Source organism: Tupaia chinensis, unplaced genomic scaffold, assembly GCF_000334495.1.
Source record: "Tupaia chinensis unplaced genomic scaffold, TupChi_1.0 Scaffold144426_1, whole genome shotgun sequence".
Classification (NCBI taxonomy): domain Eukaryota; kingdom Metazoa; phylum Chordata; class Mammalia; order Scandentia; family Tupaiidae; genus Tupaia; species Tupaia belangeri.
In genome coordinates, this window is record NW_006204286.1 from 2,735,899 (window position 1) to 2,754,125 (window position 18,227).

General features: G+C 37.7%; 1 protein-coding gene across 1 annotated transcript in view; it reads left to right on the plus strand.

Moving 5' to 3' along the window:
* Positions 1–4,194, plus strand: part of KLHL4 (kelch like family member 4) — a 108,210-nt gene extending 104,016 nt beyond the window's left edge. The window contains exon 12 of the mRNA XM_006167016.3: positions 2,810–4,194. Within this exon, the coding sequence (XP_006167078.1) occupies positions 2,810–2,893 (84 nt within the window). The 3' untranslated portion in view covers positions 2,894–4,194. The remainder of the gene's footprint in view (positions 1–2,809) is intronic.
* The last annotated feature ends 14,033 nt before the right edge of the window (positions 4,195–18,227 follow it).

The following is an 18,227-nucleotide window of genomic DNA, read 5'->3' on the forward strand; positions in this document are numbered from 1 at the left end:
ACGGCTGGTCCCAACAAATGTCTGTCCTTCTTATTAGCTGGTGCATAGGAGAAAAGTCTTCAATTTTCTCCTTATAGAGACTGTGTAAACTCCAATACTCTTTTTTTTAAAGAATTATTTTATTTAATTTTATATATTTTAATTTGACCAGAGAGGGACAGAGCGAGAGAGCATGAGAGAGATGGAAAGTGAGAAAACAAGCCACCAGATTCAGAACTAGAAACATATTTGAGCATGTGGGAGTCCAGCATACTTAACCACAACACCACCGGCCAGCCTGTGGTACTCTTAATTTCTTTAGTCATTCAAGGAATTTTGTGCAGAATAAGAGACTAGGATTAAACCTCCTTCAAAGTGTGGATTGCCTAATAGAGTAAGTTCCAGAAATGGTACAAAAAGAAACATTGAAAGACATCTTGAAGACACTATAGGCAAACTTCTTCCTTTTGACAGTTTTGTCAGATTTATTGCTAGATTCTCTTAGATTTATCCCCAAATATCTAATGGTATTTCATTAATTAAATCATGAGTTAATAAAAGTAAGAATAGATTAATTATTCATTATCATCACAAATGGTCAATCTTTGTATTTGGTACCTAATTTTACCTTCCCTTACAGTGACTTTATGTTAGTCTGTATTATATAGGGTATAGCTGGCTAGTGTTCTCAATAAATAGGTGTTAATATATTAACAGTTGATGATAAGTTTCTATCTCTCTTCAACAGTCTGGTTTATTTAGACTCCCAGAAGGACCCAAATCCTAATTTTCTAAGTAACTCCTTGTCAGTGCTAAGACCTAATATTAATATGGAGCAAAATGAATAAATAAATAAATAAATTAGACAAAGAGGTCAAATAAAATCATCCAATTTTTCTTTTTTACTAAACTTGTATAATTTACTTTTCTGAAGCCTTTAGAACAGTAGCTAAGAGCTCTAGATTCTATTCCTTGCTCTTTCAGTGTTTCATTGAGTCATCTTGGAAAATGCAAAAGTAACAGATGATAGAAGTAATAAGTAATAGGATTATAACTACAGTATTTCAAATTCTTCTCATTCATTAATTTATTTAACTCTCACAAAAATCTTGAAGGGTGAGTATTATTACCTGTAGTTTTTAATTGAGAAAATTATCAAAGAGGTGTAACTTACTCAAGTGATCCTTAGACTCATAATTATAAGAGCTATATTTTTTCCACCATACTACACTGTTTCCTGGACTGCAATTTCCTTTACCTTTATGCATGATGAAAGTTGGATCTAGAGTATATACGGGCATTTTCTTTTTTTTAATTTTTATTTCATTTTCTTTTATACATTCAATCACATTATTTAGCTTACAAAATGGATATTTCAACAGGTGAATATTTCTCCCTAGTACAGTTGATAAAACTATAAAATATCTTCAACAGATAATACCACATTTCTTTGTCCCATTAATGTTTTGCCTCCCTATTTTTCTTCTAAATGTCCTTCCTCAGACCTTCCTCTTTCATGCACACTATATCTGTTATTTACATCTATATACTGTGTTTCTATATCCTTTAGTCAATCGGTTTCAGTCATAGAGTGTGGACACTCGGTATATATTAAGTGGGAACATACGATGCCTCTCCTTCATAGCCTGGCTTGCTTCACTCAGCAGTAAAGCTTCCATGTTCATCCACTTCCTGTCAAAAACCAGGGTTTTGTTGTTTCTTATGGATGAATAGTATTCCATAGAGTATATGTGCCACAGTTTTTCTATCCATTCATCTGTTCGTGGGCATTTGTGTTGTTTCTATGACTTAGCAATTGTGAATAGTGCTGCAATAAACATTGATGTGCAAGCACTTTTCCAATTAAGTATTCTTCTGCCCTTTAGGTAGATACCAAGCAGTGGGATTGCTGGATCATATGGTAGTTCTATTTGTAGATTTTTGAGGAATCTCCAAATTGTTCTCCACAGTGGCTGGACCAATTTACATTCCCACTAGCAGTGTAAAAGAGTTCTCCTTTCACCACACCCCCGCCAGCACTTACCAGTTTTTGTCTTTTTTAATCTTGGACATTCTGACTGGGGTTAGGTGATATCTCATTGTTGTTTTGATCTGCAATTCCCTTACAATGAGGGATGTTGATCATTTTTTCATATGCCTTTTAGCTATTCATATGTGATCTTTAGAGAGTAGTTTTTTCAACTCCTTCTCCAATCTTTTAATAGGATTGATCATCTTTTTTCAGAACAGCTGCTTGAGGTCCTTGTGAATTCTGGCAATCAGTCCCTTATCTGACGCATAGTTTACAAAAATATTTTCCCATTCTGAGGGCTGTCAATTCACACTAATTACTGTCTTTTGCCATGCAGAAACTTCTAAGTCTGATGTAGTCCCACTTGTCTATTTTGGGGATTATCAACTGTGCTTTGCAGGTATTATTTAAGAAGTCTTACCCAGTTTTTCCAGCACCATTTGCTAAAGAGGTTTTCCTTTTTCCACTGGATTGACTGGTACCCTTTTTCAAAGATAGTTGACTATGTGTTTTTGGGTTTATTTTTGGGATCTCTACTCTGTTCCATTGGTCCTCACGTCTGTTTATGTGCCAATACCATGCTGTTTTGATTTTCACAGCTTTGTAATATATTTTTGGGTCAGGGAGTGAGATGCCACCCACTTCACTCTTCTTGTGCAGAATTGCTTTGGCAATACGGGGTCTTTTATGATTCCAGACAAACTTTATGACTGTAAGGGCATTTTCAATCTCAACATCCTATATTATGCTAAAGACAAGTGTTTCTTTTCTTGTTCTCTCTCTCTCTCTCTCTCTCAGGAAGTTCCTGTTAACATTGGAAGAGCTGGTGCATGTGTTGCAGTGCTGAAGCTACCCTATACCTACTCTTATCAAATAGAATGAAACCAGACAATTTCAAGAAACAGAAGGAAGAAGAGAAGAAGAGAGGAAGAAGAAACATGTTTCTTTGTTTGTGCAGTTAATAATTAAACTGGAAAATTGTAGTGTCTTTTAATAAGTAGTTATAATTTCTCTCATTTGTGAAGCCAAAACAAGTTTTGAAACATGGTTTACATATGAGTGTTAAGAATATATGTCATTGCAGGTGATAATATAAAGGAAAATTCAGTAATTTAGGTTTATCCTTATTACTATAAAATGTTAAAATATTTAATGAAAATTGTTAGTGGACAATGTGTGAAGGTTATAAAAGTATTAGAAATATTCAGATTAAAAGTCTGAGAAGTTGAAAACATTTTCTATTAAAAAAAAGTAAAGGTACTCTATTATTTGAAATGTATCTTAATAAAAAGAGAACATCTGAAGTTTCAAATATAAAATCTGGTTATCAGTAAGAAATTATTCTCTTATTCCAACAACATCCCAAATCTAAATAATACCTCACATTTATCAGAAAAAACTTTTAGTGTGTTGAGGTGTGAAAAAAACTATGCTGATCACAAGCTTATTCTTTTTACATACAAATTTGATATTTCTTAACGTACTGTGTTGTTAGATTTGTTGCCAGTAAAATGTTGTAATTTCATACCCATAAATAAAATAGTGAATATTTATCATATTGATATAAATTGTGACCTCAGCTTTAGAGTGTCAGGGACTACTTGTGTAGAAAGTAATATTCTCCTCAAACATTTATGTAAACTCTGTGAACAACTACCATTATGTTAAACAAGTTTCCAAAAACTTATTTTTAAAGTGCATTAAAATTGAGGAGCTCTTACACAACGTACACAATGGAAACACCAAAATGTCAATCTGCATGGTTAATTCTATAGTCATCCTTCACATATCAATATGTGTTTTTATGTCAATGTTATATTTATCCAGTAGAAAATGTTAAGGATATATGCACTATGAGAAAGACTTTTTAAATTACAAAACAACAAAAAAGTTAGTTGGGTAGTATTTTAACTTTAAATTCTTACTTCCATTTATTCCATTTAATTATAAAACTATAAGTTGAAACAGTGAAGAAACTTCTTTATGAAAGTAACTTTTCAAGTAAATGTACAATTTTCAAATTTCTACAAGTTCTTTCAAGCAGACTTTGTATTGTAGATTGTGAAAACAAAAAATAAAATCTGGAGAAATGCTAAATGTACTATTAACTTTTAAGTTTAAAAAAAGAACAACATAAATTGTACACAAGTATTTGTACTTTGACAAATTGAATTTAAATAAAATCTATTTCCCTCTGGTTATAAAGAGTGTGATTTTAGAGTATGTCAAGTATAGCCTGAATGGACTTTTTGATGTTACATTACTCCAATAGCTAAAATAATTTCATACAAAAATATTTTTTTCCCCTCTGTTTCTTACATATGCCATTATCTCTAGTTCTAAGTAGAGGGCTGGAGATTTCAGTTCATAAGGTGAAGATGGAGGGACCAGCAGTTGGTATAATGGCTATGTCGCTGGACTCTCATGTAGTCGACCGCAGTTTGAGTCCTGGACCCAGTGGTTTAAACTAATTCCAGGCGTGTGTGCGTGTGTGCCCAAGAACCAGAGAGGAGAATGGAGGAGAAGGGATTGCAGCATGGCCATAACCCTGGGGGGTGATTTCTCTCTTTCTGTTTCTCTGTCTCTCTGTGTCTTTCTGGCAAGCTCACGTGCCCTATAGAGAAAAAAAAAAAGTAGAGATGGAGACAGAGAGGCAGTAAGATATAAAAACAGCCCTGTTGGATTTTTGAACTCATATCTTATCTAAACAAATGTAAAAATGGGGTTACCTAAACCTTTATGCCCACTGCACAACTTGGCCTGTCAAATTGAAAGGGGTTGTGAGTCAATGTGTAAGGCAAAATCAAAGAACCTATCATAGCCCAGACTGCCAAAGCTCCAGTAATAGCTAGATGATACCAATAAACTGAGTCCATAGTCATGCCTGGTCAAGTAAGTAGAGATAAAATACCATCTTCCTGATGGTCCAGCTGGGTTGCTTCGGTTTGATTAAATATTGACTTGTAAGAGACTTACATGTGCTGCCCATGGCGGTCACAGTCCAGTTGTATTTGAAAAACATCTTGGGGAAACTATGTCCTGGCTGAGTTGCCATAATCTAAGTAGATTTGAGCAATCAGAATGGAAAGTTGCAGAAAGCCAGGGCACTAAACTATAACTGTACTTGTCTCAGTCAAACCTAGTGGGGAAAAAGAGAGAGAAGGCTACAATTCTAGCTGCTGTGCCCTAGTGGAGGAGGGCGTCTATGAATAGATTAAGCAATTAAAATATGAAAAATATTTAACTTATGTGTTCTGTCATCAGGAGTAAAGGCTCACACATCTAGATGCTATACTTTGATTAGAAAGAAAATGTTGCTTCTTGATTTTTCTACAGTCAGTATGACCATACTTAGGAGCCCTATCCTGCATCTTTAATCCTGCCATGTGATGATTCTCTAGACATTGAGCTACCTTCACTGTTTTGCTACAGAGCATTCAGGAACTTCTAACTTTTATATCATACAGGAGCTGAAGGAGACCCTGTGGCACTAAACATGGGTCCTCCTCTTAACTATGCCGTACACCAGTTAGATTCAGATTCTGTCTCACTTTGATGTGAAGGAAACACTGAAAGGATGTTTTCTTCTGGAGTCACTAATGTGGTTGTAATATTGTTAACATATACATTAGGTCTTCCTCCCAGTTTTTAGACACACAAGTCCTTAAATCCTAAGACCCTCCAAATTAAATGTCTTCTTTATGTGCTAGTGAGTTGAATGGTGATTGACAGAACCTAAGTTGTTTCAGGATAGGATCTTGTCACTGGAAAGACCAAGGCAGGATTAGAGGATTAGGACTTTCAGTCCCACATTCAACATCTGAGGAGTGGAGAGGGGCTGAAGGTTACATGGATCACCAATGGCCAATGATTTGATCAGCCATGTCTATGTAAGGAAGCCTCCATAAGAACCCAGAAAGATGGGGCTCCGTAGCTTCTGGATTGCTGAGCATGTGGAGGCTCTTAGAGGGTGGCATATCCAGAGAGGATATGGAAGCTACATACCTCTTCCCATATACCTTTTCCTATGCATGTCCCTTTGGTGTTCATCAATATCCTCGGTAATATATTTTACATACAATAATCCAGTAAAGGGAAGTGTTTCCCTCTGTTCTGTGAGCAGTGCTAGCAAATTAATCAAACATGAAGAAGGGGTCATGGGAACCCTTATTTATAGCCAAATGATCCAAAACGCAGGTAAAACAACCTGAAGCTGGCAGTTGGCATCTGCAGTTGGGGAATAATCTCAGAGACTTGAGCTTTCAACCTGTGGGATCTGATTCTATTTCTAGGTAGATAGTGTCAGAATTAAGTTAGAGGACACCCAGCTGGTGTTCTCGGCAGAACTGACTGCTAGCTTGGTGTGTAGAGAGAAAACCTCACATATTTTTATCCACAGAAACATTCTCTGTTGTAAGAGCATAGTAGGAAGAAACTAAGGTTGATTTTTCCTGTATCCACAGAGAGGTATAGAACAAAAACTTCTGATTTTAGAGTTTCTCTCTCTCTCTCTTTTTTTTTTTTTAAGAGGTTTTCACTATAGGGCATGTGCGCTCGCCAGAAAGACAGAAAGAGACAGAGAGAAAGTGAGAAATCATCCCCCAGGAGGGATAGCCATGCTGCAATCTCTTCTCCATTCTCCTCTTGGGATCTTGAGCATGCACACACACACGCCTGGCATGAGTTTAAGCCACCGGGTCCAGACTCGAACTGCGGTCAACTATGTGGGAGTCCAGCGACATAGCCACTACTCCAACTGCTGGTCCCATTTTTTAGACTTTCTCTTAAGTTCTCCAGAAAAAGAAAAAAAGCCATGAAACCTGATTCCTCAAATATCACCATTCTCTGTACATTTAGAACATTTATCTGAGAGAGAAGGGACAGATTTTCTAGTTGTTATTTCTCTTCATAATGGACTTCCTTTACAACATATTCCCCTTACTGGAAACACTAGGCATCAATGTAAATTATGGAAGAGTAGCTCCTCCTGGGCTGTGGATGATACTACATAAACTAATGAATTCAGAAATGTAGCTCTCCATATATGAAAGGAAACGTTTTGCTTTAATTTAAAATCTCTCACTCCAAAAACTTATGAGATGGCCCAGCCATGGTGGTGGTGGTAGGATACCACTGTGCAATACTGAAGCCATATGGGAAGCCTGGGTTAGGATCCCAGGTTTTCCTAAATTTGTCAAGTGCACCTGTGTGCCTGTGATTTTTTTTTTGAGAGAGATTTTTCACTGTAGGGCGCGTGCGCTCGCCAGACAGACAGAGAGAGACATAGAGACAGAAAGCGAGAAATCACCCCCCAGAGGGGATGGTCACGCCGCAATCCCTTCTCCTCCATTCTCCTCTCGGGATCTTGGGCACGCACGCACACGCGCCCGGCGTGAGTTTTAAGCCACCGGGTCCGGGACACGAACCGCGGTCGACTACGTGGGAGTCCAGCGACATAGCCATTACGCTAACTGCTGGTTCCCTGTGCCTGTGATTTTGACAAGCTTCAGGGCAGGAATAGGACTGCACTGTAGCAAGACCCTGTCATGGGCGCTCCACCCACCCGCTTCATTAATGAAGGAAAGAAATTCATTTTTTAAAAAGTGATGGTTAAGTGTGGTAATCAATATGGTAATTAGCTTGATTTAACCACTTCACATGGTATACATAAATCAATATATCACATTACACTCCATAAATACATACAATTATGATTTGTATAAAATAATATTAATGGTTGGCCCCATGCATGGCTCAGCAGTTAAGGGAGCTGCATCCCACATGGCTGTAGTTTGAGTCCTGGCTTTGATGGCTTAAAAACTTGCTGTGCTGTGTGCTTATGTGCCCAAAATCCTGATGAGAGAGAGAGTAATGGAGGAAGGGGGAGTGTAGTATGTCCATCCCCCATTGGGAGGTCTCTCTCACACATGCATATGCACCCCGGCTCTAAAAAATTAATATTACTTGAAAAAGTTTTTAAAGTTTTCTTTCTCTACTGATAAAGTTTGTTTTTAAAGATTATGTCCCTCACTCTTCTACACTGTTGGTGGGAATGTAAATTAGTACAGTCACTGTGGAGAACACTATGGAAGTTCCTTAAAGATCTACAAATAGAACTACCATATGATCAGTTCCACTCTGGGTATCTACCCAAAGGATAGGAATACACTCAGTCAGGAGGACCAGCAGTTGGCATAATGGCTAAGTCGCTGGACTCCCATATAGTCATCTGCGGTTTGAGCCCCATACCCAGTGGCTTAAACTCATGCTGGGTGTGTGTGCATGCGTGTCCAAGATCCCAAGAGGAGAATGGAGGAGAAGGGATTGTGGTATGGCCATCCCCCCTGGGGAGTGATTTCTTGCTTTCTATCTCTCTGTCTTTCTGGCAAGCACAGGCACTCTATAGCAAAGACCTCTCCAAAGAAAGAAAGAAAGAAAAAAAAATTTCAAAAAAGGAACACACTCAATCAGAAAAACACTTTCACATCTATGTATATCAAGGCATTATTCACAATTGCTAAGACATGCAACCAACCCAAATGTCCATGAATGGATGAATGGATTGAAAAAGTATGGCATATATACACTGGAATACTTCTCACCCATTAAAAAAAAAAAGAAAAGAAAAAAAAAAAGAAAAAAAAAGAGACCCTGGCATTAGATAGAAAGTGGATGGATGGATATGGAAATTTTATTTCTAAGATAAAAAAACCAGACTATGAAAAACAGGCATTTTATGTCTACACCTAATATATATTTAATATCTGCAGTCTATGGCAGAAACTGAAAGATTGTAAGTTATAAAAGCATAGAGACTAAATGTGGATACCAGAGATAGTCTAGGGAGAGAGTGGGCGATGGGGGAGGGTGGAAGAGAGGAAATCAAGTGGGAAAAAGTAAACACTAAAGGGACACAAAAATGAAAACTTATCTGTTGATAATGTGTATGGTAATGTCTTTGATTGGACTACTATACAGTGTATTTATATTGGGAAAATTAATTTTGTACATTATAATAGCATAATAAATGTGTATGTAAAAAATAATAAAAGATATTTTTTGAAAGAAAAAACAAAGCAAAAAAAGGACTATGTCCCTCTACAGACTAGAAAAACTCTTGTTCCAGGTATTGACAGTTTAATAAATGTCCTCTTTTTATACATTTCTATGATAATTCTAATCATCTCCCTTACACACACACACACACACACACACACACACAAATGAATAACTATCACACAATGGAGTAAATGGGCACCTTTAGCTAAACACATGAAAGGTCACACATAAATAAATATTAAAAGTTAGAATTTTTCAAAAATAGTATCCCCATGACACAAATATTTATTAGTTTGCTTTTTGCCTTAGTGATACATTTATATATTAGGGCTAGTTTTATGGAATCTGTACCAACTCTATGCCTGTACAATTTAGAGAATATTCCAAGTAATGGAGCATTAGAACGTGTGCCCTCACATCTAAAAAGTCCAGCTGAATTTTCCTACTTCACATTGCATCTAAGGCCATGGAGACCCTAATTCAAAAAGGCTATTTTCCATATGCTAAATGTAATGTACATCTGAGTAATTAAGCAAGCCTACCTAAATCAAAACTAACTAGATATTACCAGAATGGACATAAAGAAATGGGGGCCATAAGAGCACAGGTAGTCTTATTTAAAAACAAATCTGTTTTCCTTTTCACCACAGCCTTGCTAGCACTTGCCATTCTTTCTGTTTGTTGATCATGGCCATTCTAATTGGGGTTGAATGGGATCTCATAGATACAAGACACTGTATAGGAGGGAGTAGACAAGGGGCAGTGGGAGGGACAGATTAAGAGGGGGAAAAAAACACATTTAACAAACTCAAGAATGGATAGTTATCTGTTGAGGATGATGTGTAGAGTAGTATTTTTGACTTGTTCAACATGCAATGCATGTACTCTTTTAAGAAAGCATAATGGGAGCTGGAACTAATGCTTTCAAGGACTAAAGTAATGAAGATCTTCTGTGGAGACTTCACCCTCCAATCCATTCAGGAGTGGAGAGGCAAAGACTATGCCATTGGAGCTGGAAATAGTGCTTTCAGGAACTAAAGAAATAAAAATTTTCTGCTGAAAATTCACCCTCCAATCCTATTCACTAATGGAGAGGCAAAGACTCTGTCACTGGAGCTGGAACTAGTGCTTTCAGGGAGTAAAGAGAGAAAGAATCCGCCATTGGAGCTGGAAGTAATGCTTTCAGGGACTGAAGTAATGAAGATTTTCTGCCAAGACGTTACCCTCCAACCACATTCTCAAGTGGTAGGGCTTTCCGTAGTTCTATCATTCTCTCTCTGTCTCTGTCTCTCTGTCTTTTAATTTTTTAAATTAAAAAAGAATTTTTTTTTGGAGAGGTTTTTCACTATAGGGCGATTGCGCTCGCCAGACAGACAGAGAGAGACAGAGAGACAGAAAGCGAGCAATCACCCCCCAGGGGGGATGGCCACGCAATCCCTTCTCCTCCATTCTCCTCTCGGGATCTTGGGCACACACGCACATGTGCCCGGCGTGAGTTTTAAGTCACCGGGTCCGGGACACGAACCGTGGTCGACTACGTGGGAGTCCAGCGACATAGCCATTACGCTAACTGCTGTTCCCAATTTAAAAAAAAATTTATGGTAAAATATTTAAAGTACTTTCTTTACTCTCAGATCCTCCTTACTCTTGTTTATTCTCAACTTTGCCCCTTTCCATTTAGGAGAGGCAAATCCTCGGTCACTGGAGTTGGAACTAGTGGTGTTAGGGAATAAAGTAATGAAGATTTTTCTGTTGAGTCTTCAACCTCCAACCCTATTCATGAGTGGTCAGGCCCCCGATATCCTTCTCTCTGTCTCTGTCTCTCTTTCTCTTTTTGTTTCTTTTCATTTTTTTAAAATTATTTTTAAAAACTATTTAAGATAAAGTATTTTCTTGGCTCTCAGATCCTCCTTACTCTTGCTAATTCTAACCTTTCCTTTCTTCCACCTAGGAGTGGAAAGGAATCCATCATTAGAGCTGGAACTAGTGGTTTCTTTTTTTTTTTTTTTTTGAGAGGTTTTCGCTATAGGGCGCGTGCGCTCGCCAGACAGATAGAGAGAAACATAGAGACAGAAAGCGAGAAATCACCCCCCAGGGGGGATGGCCACACCGCAATCCCTTCTCCTCCATTCTCCTCTCGGGATCTTGGGCACGCACGCACACGCACCCGGCATGAGTTCTAAGCCACCGGGTCCGGGACGCAAACCGCGGTCGACTATGTGGGAATCCAGTGACATAGCCATTACGCTAACTGCTGGTTCCCTGGAACTAGTGTTTTCAGGGACTAAAGCAATGAAGATTTTCTGCCAAGACTTCACCCTCCAGCCCCACTCAGGAGTAGTAGGGTCCCCTCATATTCCTCTGTCTGTCTCTCTGTGTCTCTCTCTATCTTTCCATTTTTTTAATCATTAAAAAATATTTTAAGGTAATGTTTTATCTTCGCTCTCAGATCCTCCTTTCTCTTGCTAGTTTTCACCTTTACCCCCTACCAGCTAGGAGAGGCAAAGTCTCCACCATTGGATCTGGAACTAGTGCTTTCAGGGACAAAAGAAAGGGTGATTTTCTTCTGAGACTTCATTCTCTATCCCCATTCATCAGTGGTAGGGTCCCCTTATATCCTCTCTGTCTTTCTGTCTCTCTCTGTCTTTTTTTTTTTTTAATTTAAGGGAAAGTATTTTTTGGCTCCCAGACTATCCTTTCTCTTGGTAAGTCTCACCTTTCCTCTTTCTATCTAGGAGATGCAAAGACTCCACCATTGGAGGTGGAACTGGTGCTTTCAGGGACTAATGTAAAGAGAATTTTCTGCTGAGACTTTACCCTCAACCCAGTTCATGAGTGGTAGTGACCCTTTTTATCCTTCTGTATGTCTCTTTCTATCTATCTCTGTATTTTCATTTTTTAATTAAAAAAAATTAAGGTAAAGTATTATCTTGGCTCTCAGATCTTCCTTATTCTTGCTAATTTTCACCTTTTTCTTCTTCCATCTAGGAGAGGCAAAAACTTCACCATTGGAGGTGAAATTAATGCTTTCTGGGACTAAAGTAATGAAGATTTTCCGCCAAGACTTCACCTTCCCACTCCATTCCCGAGTAGTAGGGGCCTACATATTTCTCTATATGTCTCTATTTTAATTTTTAATTTTTTTTTCTTTTGGAGAGGTTTTCGCTACAGGGCGCGTGCGCTCGCCAGACAGACAGAGACATAGAGACCGAAAGCAAGAAATCACCCCCCAGAGGGGATGGCCACGCTGCAATCCCTTCTCCTCCATTCTCCTCTTGGGATCTTGGGTACGCACGCACACGTGCCCAGCGTGAGTTTTAAGCCACCGGGTCCGGAACACGAACCGCGGTCGACTACATGGGAGTCCAGTGACACAGTCATTACGCCAACTGCTGGTTCCCAATTTTTAATTTTTTAAAAAATATTTTTAAGGTAAAATATTTTCTTGGTTCTCAGTTCCTTCTTTCTCTTGCTAATTCTCACCTTTCCCTCCTTCCAACTAGGAGAGGCAAAGACTCCACCATTGGAGCTGAAACAAGTGCTTTCAGGGACTAAAGTAATGAAGATTTTCTGTGGATATGTCACCCTTCAACTTCATTCATAAGTGGTAGGGTTCCCCCGTATCATTCTCTTTGTTTCTCTCTGTCTTTTCATTTTTCAATTTTTTCATTTTCATTTCTTAAGGTGATTTATTTTCTTGACTCTCAGATCTTCATTTCTCTTGCCTATTCTCACTTTCCTCCCCTTCCATCTAGAAAATGCAAAGTCCCTACCATAGTAACTGGAACTAGTGCTTTCCCAGAGCATTCTCATGTACCACATAATTTTCATTTTTTGATATTTATAAAATAAATAAATAAAATTTTTGTTAATTTTATTGTTTTTTTCTTATTTTTTTCTTGTTTTCTTTCCCATTTTCTTTTACTTTCACCACATTGCTGATCATCCTCCATGCTCTGAATGTCTAAACAACTCTAAGTGAACTGAAGCCAAACATCTGAATCCTATTATGGTCTGAATGTTCCTTAATTCCCACTGAATCTGCCACACAAAGGGAGAAAAACAAAATGGAAGTGAGTTTGCATATCACCTCTTCCTGCATGCCTCTGAGTGCTCAGATTGAACTTCAAGATATTAGGAAGAAATGTATGACTTATCAGATGACCAAAAATCACCACGGTCATGAGAATATGAGAAAAAAAATAATAACTCTCCTCCAAAGGAGACGAATAACTCCTCTTCATCCACAGACAGTATAATGGAACTCATGGAAATGTCTGATAAAGAACTTAGAATATTTGCAGTGACAAAGCTGACAGAGATACAAGAGAAGAAAGACAATGAACTCAAGAAGATGCAGGAGAAAAGAGCTGATGAGTTCCAGGAATTGAGGAAGTTCTTGCATGATCTGAAAGAGGAAATATTCAACATTAAAAAAAAAATCAGATGGAACTGACAGAGATAAAAGTCAAAATCTTCTTTGAAAGTATTAAAAGCAGACTAGATCATACAGATGATCAAATCTCAGATGTAGAAGACAGAATCACGAGATTACAAAAATCCACAACAGAGACTGAAAAAATAGCTCCCCCAAAATGAGAATAATATACAAGAAATACTAGATATATCCAAACATATGGATAATCATTATCCCAGATGGTAAAGAGATCAATAAGGCCATTGATAATCTATTCCATGAAATTCTGGTAGAAAACTTTCCAAATCTAGAGAGGCATTCAAAGATCTACACCCAAGAAATACAAAGGACCCCAAATAAAATCAACTTCAAGAAGATCTTCTCCAAGACACATTATAAAAAGTAGATTGACCAAAACCACAGACAAAAACAAGATACTAAGATTGACAAGAGAGAAATGTCACATTATCCACAAGGATATTCCATTAGGCTAACAGGGGACCTCTTGTCAGAAACAATGCAAACAAGGAAAGAATGGGAAAATATATTCAAAGTGTTGAGTGAAAAACAGTTTCAACCAAGAATATTATACCCAACAAGATTATCTTTCATATGGGAGGAAAAGACTAGAACATTGTCAGATAAACAAAATCTGAAAGAATTTACCGACACCAAACCAGCTCTCCAAGAAATTCTGAAGGGAATGGTATATCAGAAAAACTAAATACAGACACACAGAAATAAGAATTCAAAATCAACTAAGAAAATGACCAACTTATTGGTAGGGACTAATCCAGGGTTGAATATTATCTTCCAGAACTTAAATGGAAAGATTGGACCACATCAGAAGATAAATTAAGTTCACGAGACAGAACTGGTGAAATAGAATGTTATAACTTCTGACTAAAACATTACTAATTTTCTTCTATGCTTTGTTTTCCAGATTTGTGGATTTTTGTCTTCTCTTGAAGACCTAAAGAAGAACCTATTGGTTCAAGTAGCAATAGGTTCATGTACCTACTATTTGAACAGAATCCTAACCTGTTTCCTGGCTTTAAGTCGAGCAAAGTACTCTTAATATTTTTTTATTTTGATTTATTAAAGCTAAAATTGCCTTTCCTGAAATTAAAAATATATTTAAAAATACCTATTTAATGACCATGGTAAACTATATAGCCTCAGCCAGGTGCTACTTTGTAGTATATCTTTTCTACCCACAGAGTTGCATGCCAAAGGTCAGACTTGTGTTCACAGATATCTATGTATCAGCTGAACTTGCTATTGGAAGTAGTTAGCTTAATATATTTTGTGAATCAGGGACCAGCAGTTAGCGTAATGGCTATGTTGCTGACCTCTCATGTAGCCAATTGCAGTTTGAGTCCCAGACCCGGTGGCTTAAACTCACGCCGGGTGCATGTGCGTGTGTGCCCAGGATCCTGAGAGGAGACGTAGCAAAAACACTCTCCAAAGGAAAAAAAAAAGATTTTTTTAAAAAAGATATTTTGTGAATCAATAAAATGTGTGTGTGTGAGGGGGTAAGAAATGGAAAGCAACTGTAGACACCAGAGACAGTGTGGCAGGATGGTGGAAAATGTAAGAACGTGAGAAATAGGGGAAAATTTATATATATATATTTAGGAAACAAGAAATGGAAAATTATTTGTTGACGATAACATATATATTGATGTGCTTGATTGAGTCAATATACAGTGTACTCTGGATGGAAAATCTCATTTTTTTTTCTTCTTTTGAGAGGTTTTTGCTATAGGATGCATGCGCTCACCAGAAAGACAGAGACAGACAGAGAGACAGAAAGTGAGAAATCACACACACACACCCCCCCAGGGGGGATGGCCACACTGCAGTCCATTCTCCTCCAGTCTCCTCTTGGGATCTCAAAAGTTATTGTATAATGTAAAGATGTACAATGATTAAATTTCAATAAAAATAAATAAATAAAAATAGGTCTGGAAGGATAAACCAGATATTCTCTAAAAGTCAAACCTTTGCAAATCCTCTTAGACTTGTCTCAATGTTATCAAGCTTATACTACTGGGATAAGTTTGTGTCCATTAAATATTTTGCCTTTTTTTCCCCTTGATCCTCTCCCTCCCACTCCCCCATTGCCGACCCTCCTCTCACATTGTTTCTAGTATCCACGGTTTCCTCTCCATGCTGTTATACCTTACAATCTTTCCGTTTCTGCTACAGGGTACAGACATTCGGTATATATTAAGAGGAGACATACGATGCCTCTTTTTCATAGTCTGGCTTGCTTCACTTAGCTTTAAATCTTCCATATTCATCTACTTTATCAAATACTGGCTTCTAATTTTATTATTATAATATCCCCAGTGCCTTTCAGAGATTACGATACAGGTGTTCCTGACTTATGGTGGGGTTATATCTTGAAAATTCATCATAAGTTGCAAATATCCTAAGTCATAAAAAAGCATTTTATAGAATGGTAAAATGCAAAACACAAAACTCAATATCCAGAAAAACACTGGTCACACAGAAATTTGTAGGATATATATTGTTTATCCTTGTGATCATGTGTCTGACTGGGAACTGGAGCTTGCTGACACTGCTCAGCATGAAGAATGAATATTGTGCTGCATACTGCTAGCCAGGGAAAAGATCAAGTTCAAAATTGAAAGTACAGTTTCTAATGACTGCACAGCATTTTCACATGATTGTCAAGTAGAAAAATCTTTAAGTTATAAGTAGGGGGCAATCTGTGTAAAATTGGTGCTCAATAAATAATTATAGAAAAATATGAATGAATAGACTTTTTGATATGGGAAAACACTAGGTATGTTTTGAGGATGGAATTTAAATAATGGCCCTGAAAACATGGCAGAATAATCAAAACCAGATGCCTTTTTCTTTGAACCTTTTCCCAAATATGCATAATAATTGAAAACACAGGTATGCAAAATAAAATAACACAAAAAATTTAGGTCTATAGGTAAGATTTTAAAGAAATACAAGCAGGACTAGTTCCATAGCCATTGTGGTTAAGGTCTATTCATTCAGAGCTAGATCCCTCACAGCCAACCATGGTTTGAATCCCAGCCCCCCCACAGCTATAAAACAAGTCAGGTACCTGTGTGTGTATTTATAAAACAAGTCAGGTACCTGTGTGTGTATTTGTCAAATTCTGTCAGAATAGAGAAAGGGCAAATGGGAAGATATGTCACCACACCCGATGAGGGGATGCTTTCTCTCCCTCTGGTGAGTGCACACAGCCTCTGGCAAAAAGAAAGACAATAAATATATGCAAATCTCTAAACCCAGGAATTTAGAAACTCAGAGGGAACTTGTAAGAAAATAGTTAACTCACATGATAATGGAGATCTTACAGTTAATGAACTCAATAATAAACAGTAAGGATTTTAACACTAATGTGTAGGCAAGAATCATAAGATATGGTCTTTTCCCCCTTATTTTCTTTTACAATTTCTAGCTTACTTTTAATCGTTTTACAAGTTCATGGGGTACAACATGGATTTTTCAAAGCATGCATGCAGTGTGCAACAATCAAATCAAGTATAATACCTTACTGAGACACAGTCCTAAGACTGGAACTAGATAGATAAAGCCTGGAATGTCCATAAATGGTTACTTTAATGACTAAAAACAAAAATGCATTTGAAAAATGAAATAGCAGATACACATAGGTAAAGAGATAATTAATAAACTGAAGAGAAGGTCTAAGTCCATTACACAGGATATAGCATAGAAAGGTTAAAAATGAACAATATAAAAAAATGTTTAAGGAGAATAAAAAACAGAAAGAGAAGGCCATATCTGAGGTCCTTCAAATTGAAGAATTATACTAATATTGACAAACAGATTTATAAGTGTATATGGATAATAAAAAGACCCAGAATAGCCAACACATTGTAGAACAAAATTGGAGGACTGACACAACCTGACTATGACTTCATCTAAAGCTAAATAAACAAGACAATCTGGTATTAGTAAAAGAATAGACAGATCAATGGAACAGAATAGAGACCCTGGAAATAGACCCACATAAATAGAATAAACTGATCTTTTACAAAGGAGCAAAGGCAATACAATGGAGAAAAGATAGACTTTTCAAGAAATACTGCTGGAGAAAATGGACAAGCACATTAAAATGATTGCCTAGACACAGATGTTGTACTCTTTATAAAAATTAACTTGAAATGGATCACAGAGGTTAGCAGTGGCACAGAAGTTAATACAACACAGGACCAATAGATGGCGAAACAGTTACGTTGTTGGATTCCCACGTAGTCAGAACTGCAATTCCAGTCCGGATCCAGTGAATTGAAACTCACATGGGAGGTGGGCATGCACGCCAAAGATCCCGAGAGTAGAATGGAGGAGAAGGGGTTGTACCATAGCCATCTCCCCTGGAAGGTGATTTCTGTCTTTCTGTCTTTCTTCCTCTTTCTGTTTCTCTGATGAGTGCACTGGCCCTATAGCAAAAATACCTCTCTCAAAAAATAAGTAAATAGGGTCCAGCAGTTAAAGTAATGGCTATGTCGCTGGACTCCCACGTAGTCAACCGTGGTTCGCATCCCGTACCCAGTGGCTTAAAACTCACACCGGGTGCGTGTGCATGCATGTCCAAGATCCCGAGAGGAGAATGGAGGAGAAGGGATTGCGGTGTGACCGTCCCCCCTGGGGGGTGATTTCTCGCTTTCTGTCTCTCTGTCTGTCTGGCGAGCGCACGTGCCCTATAGC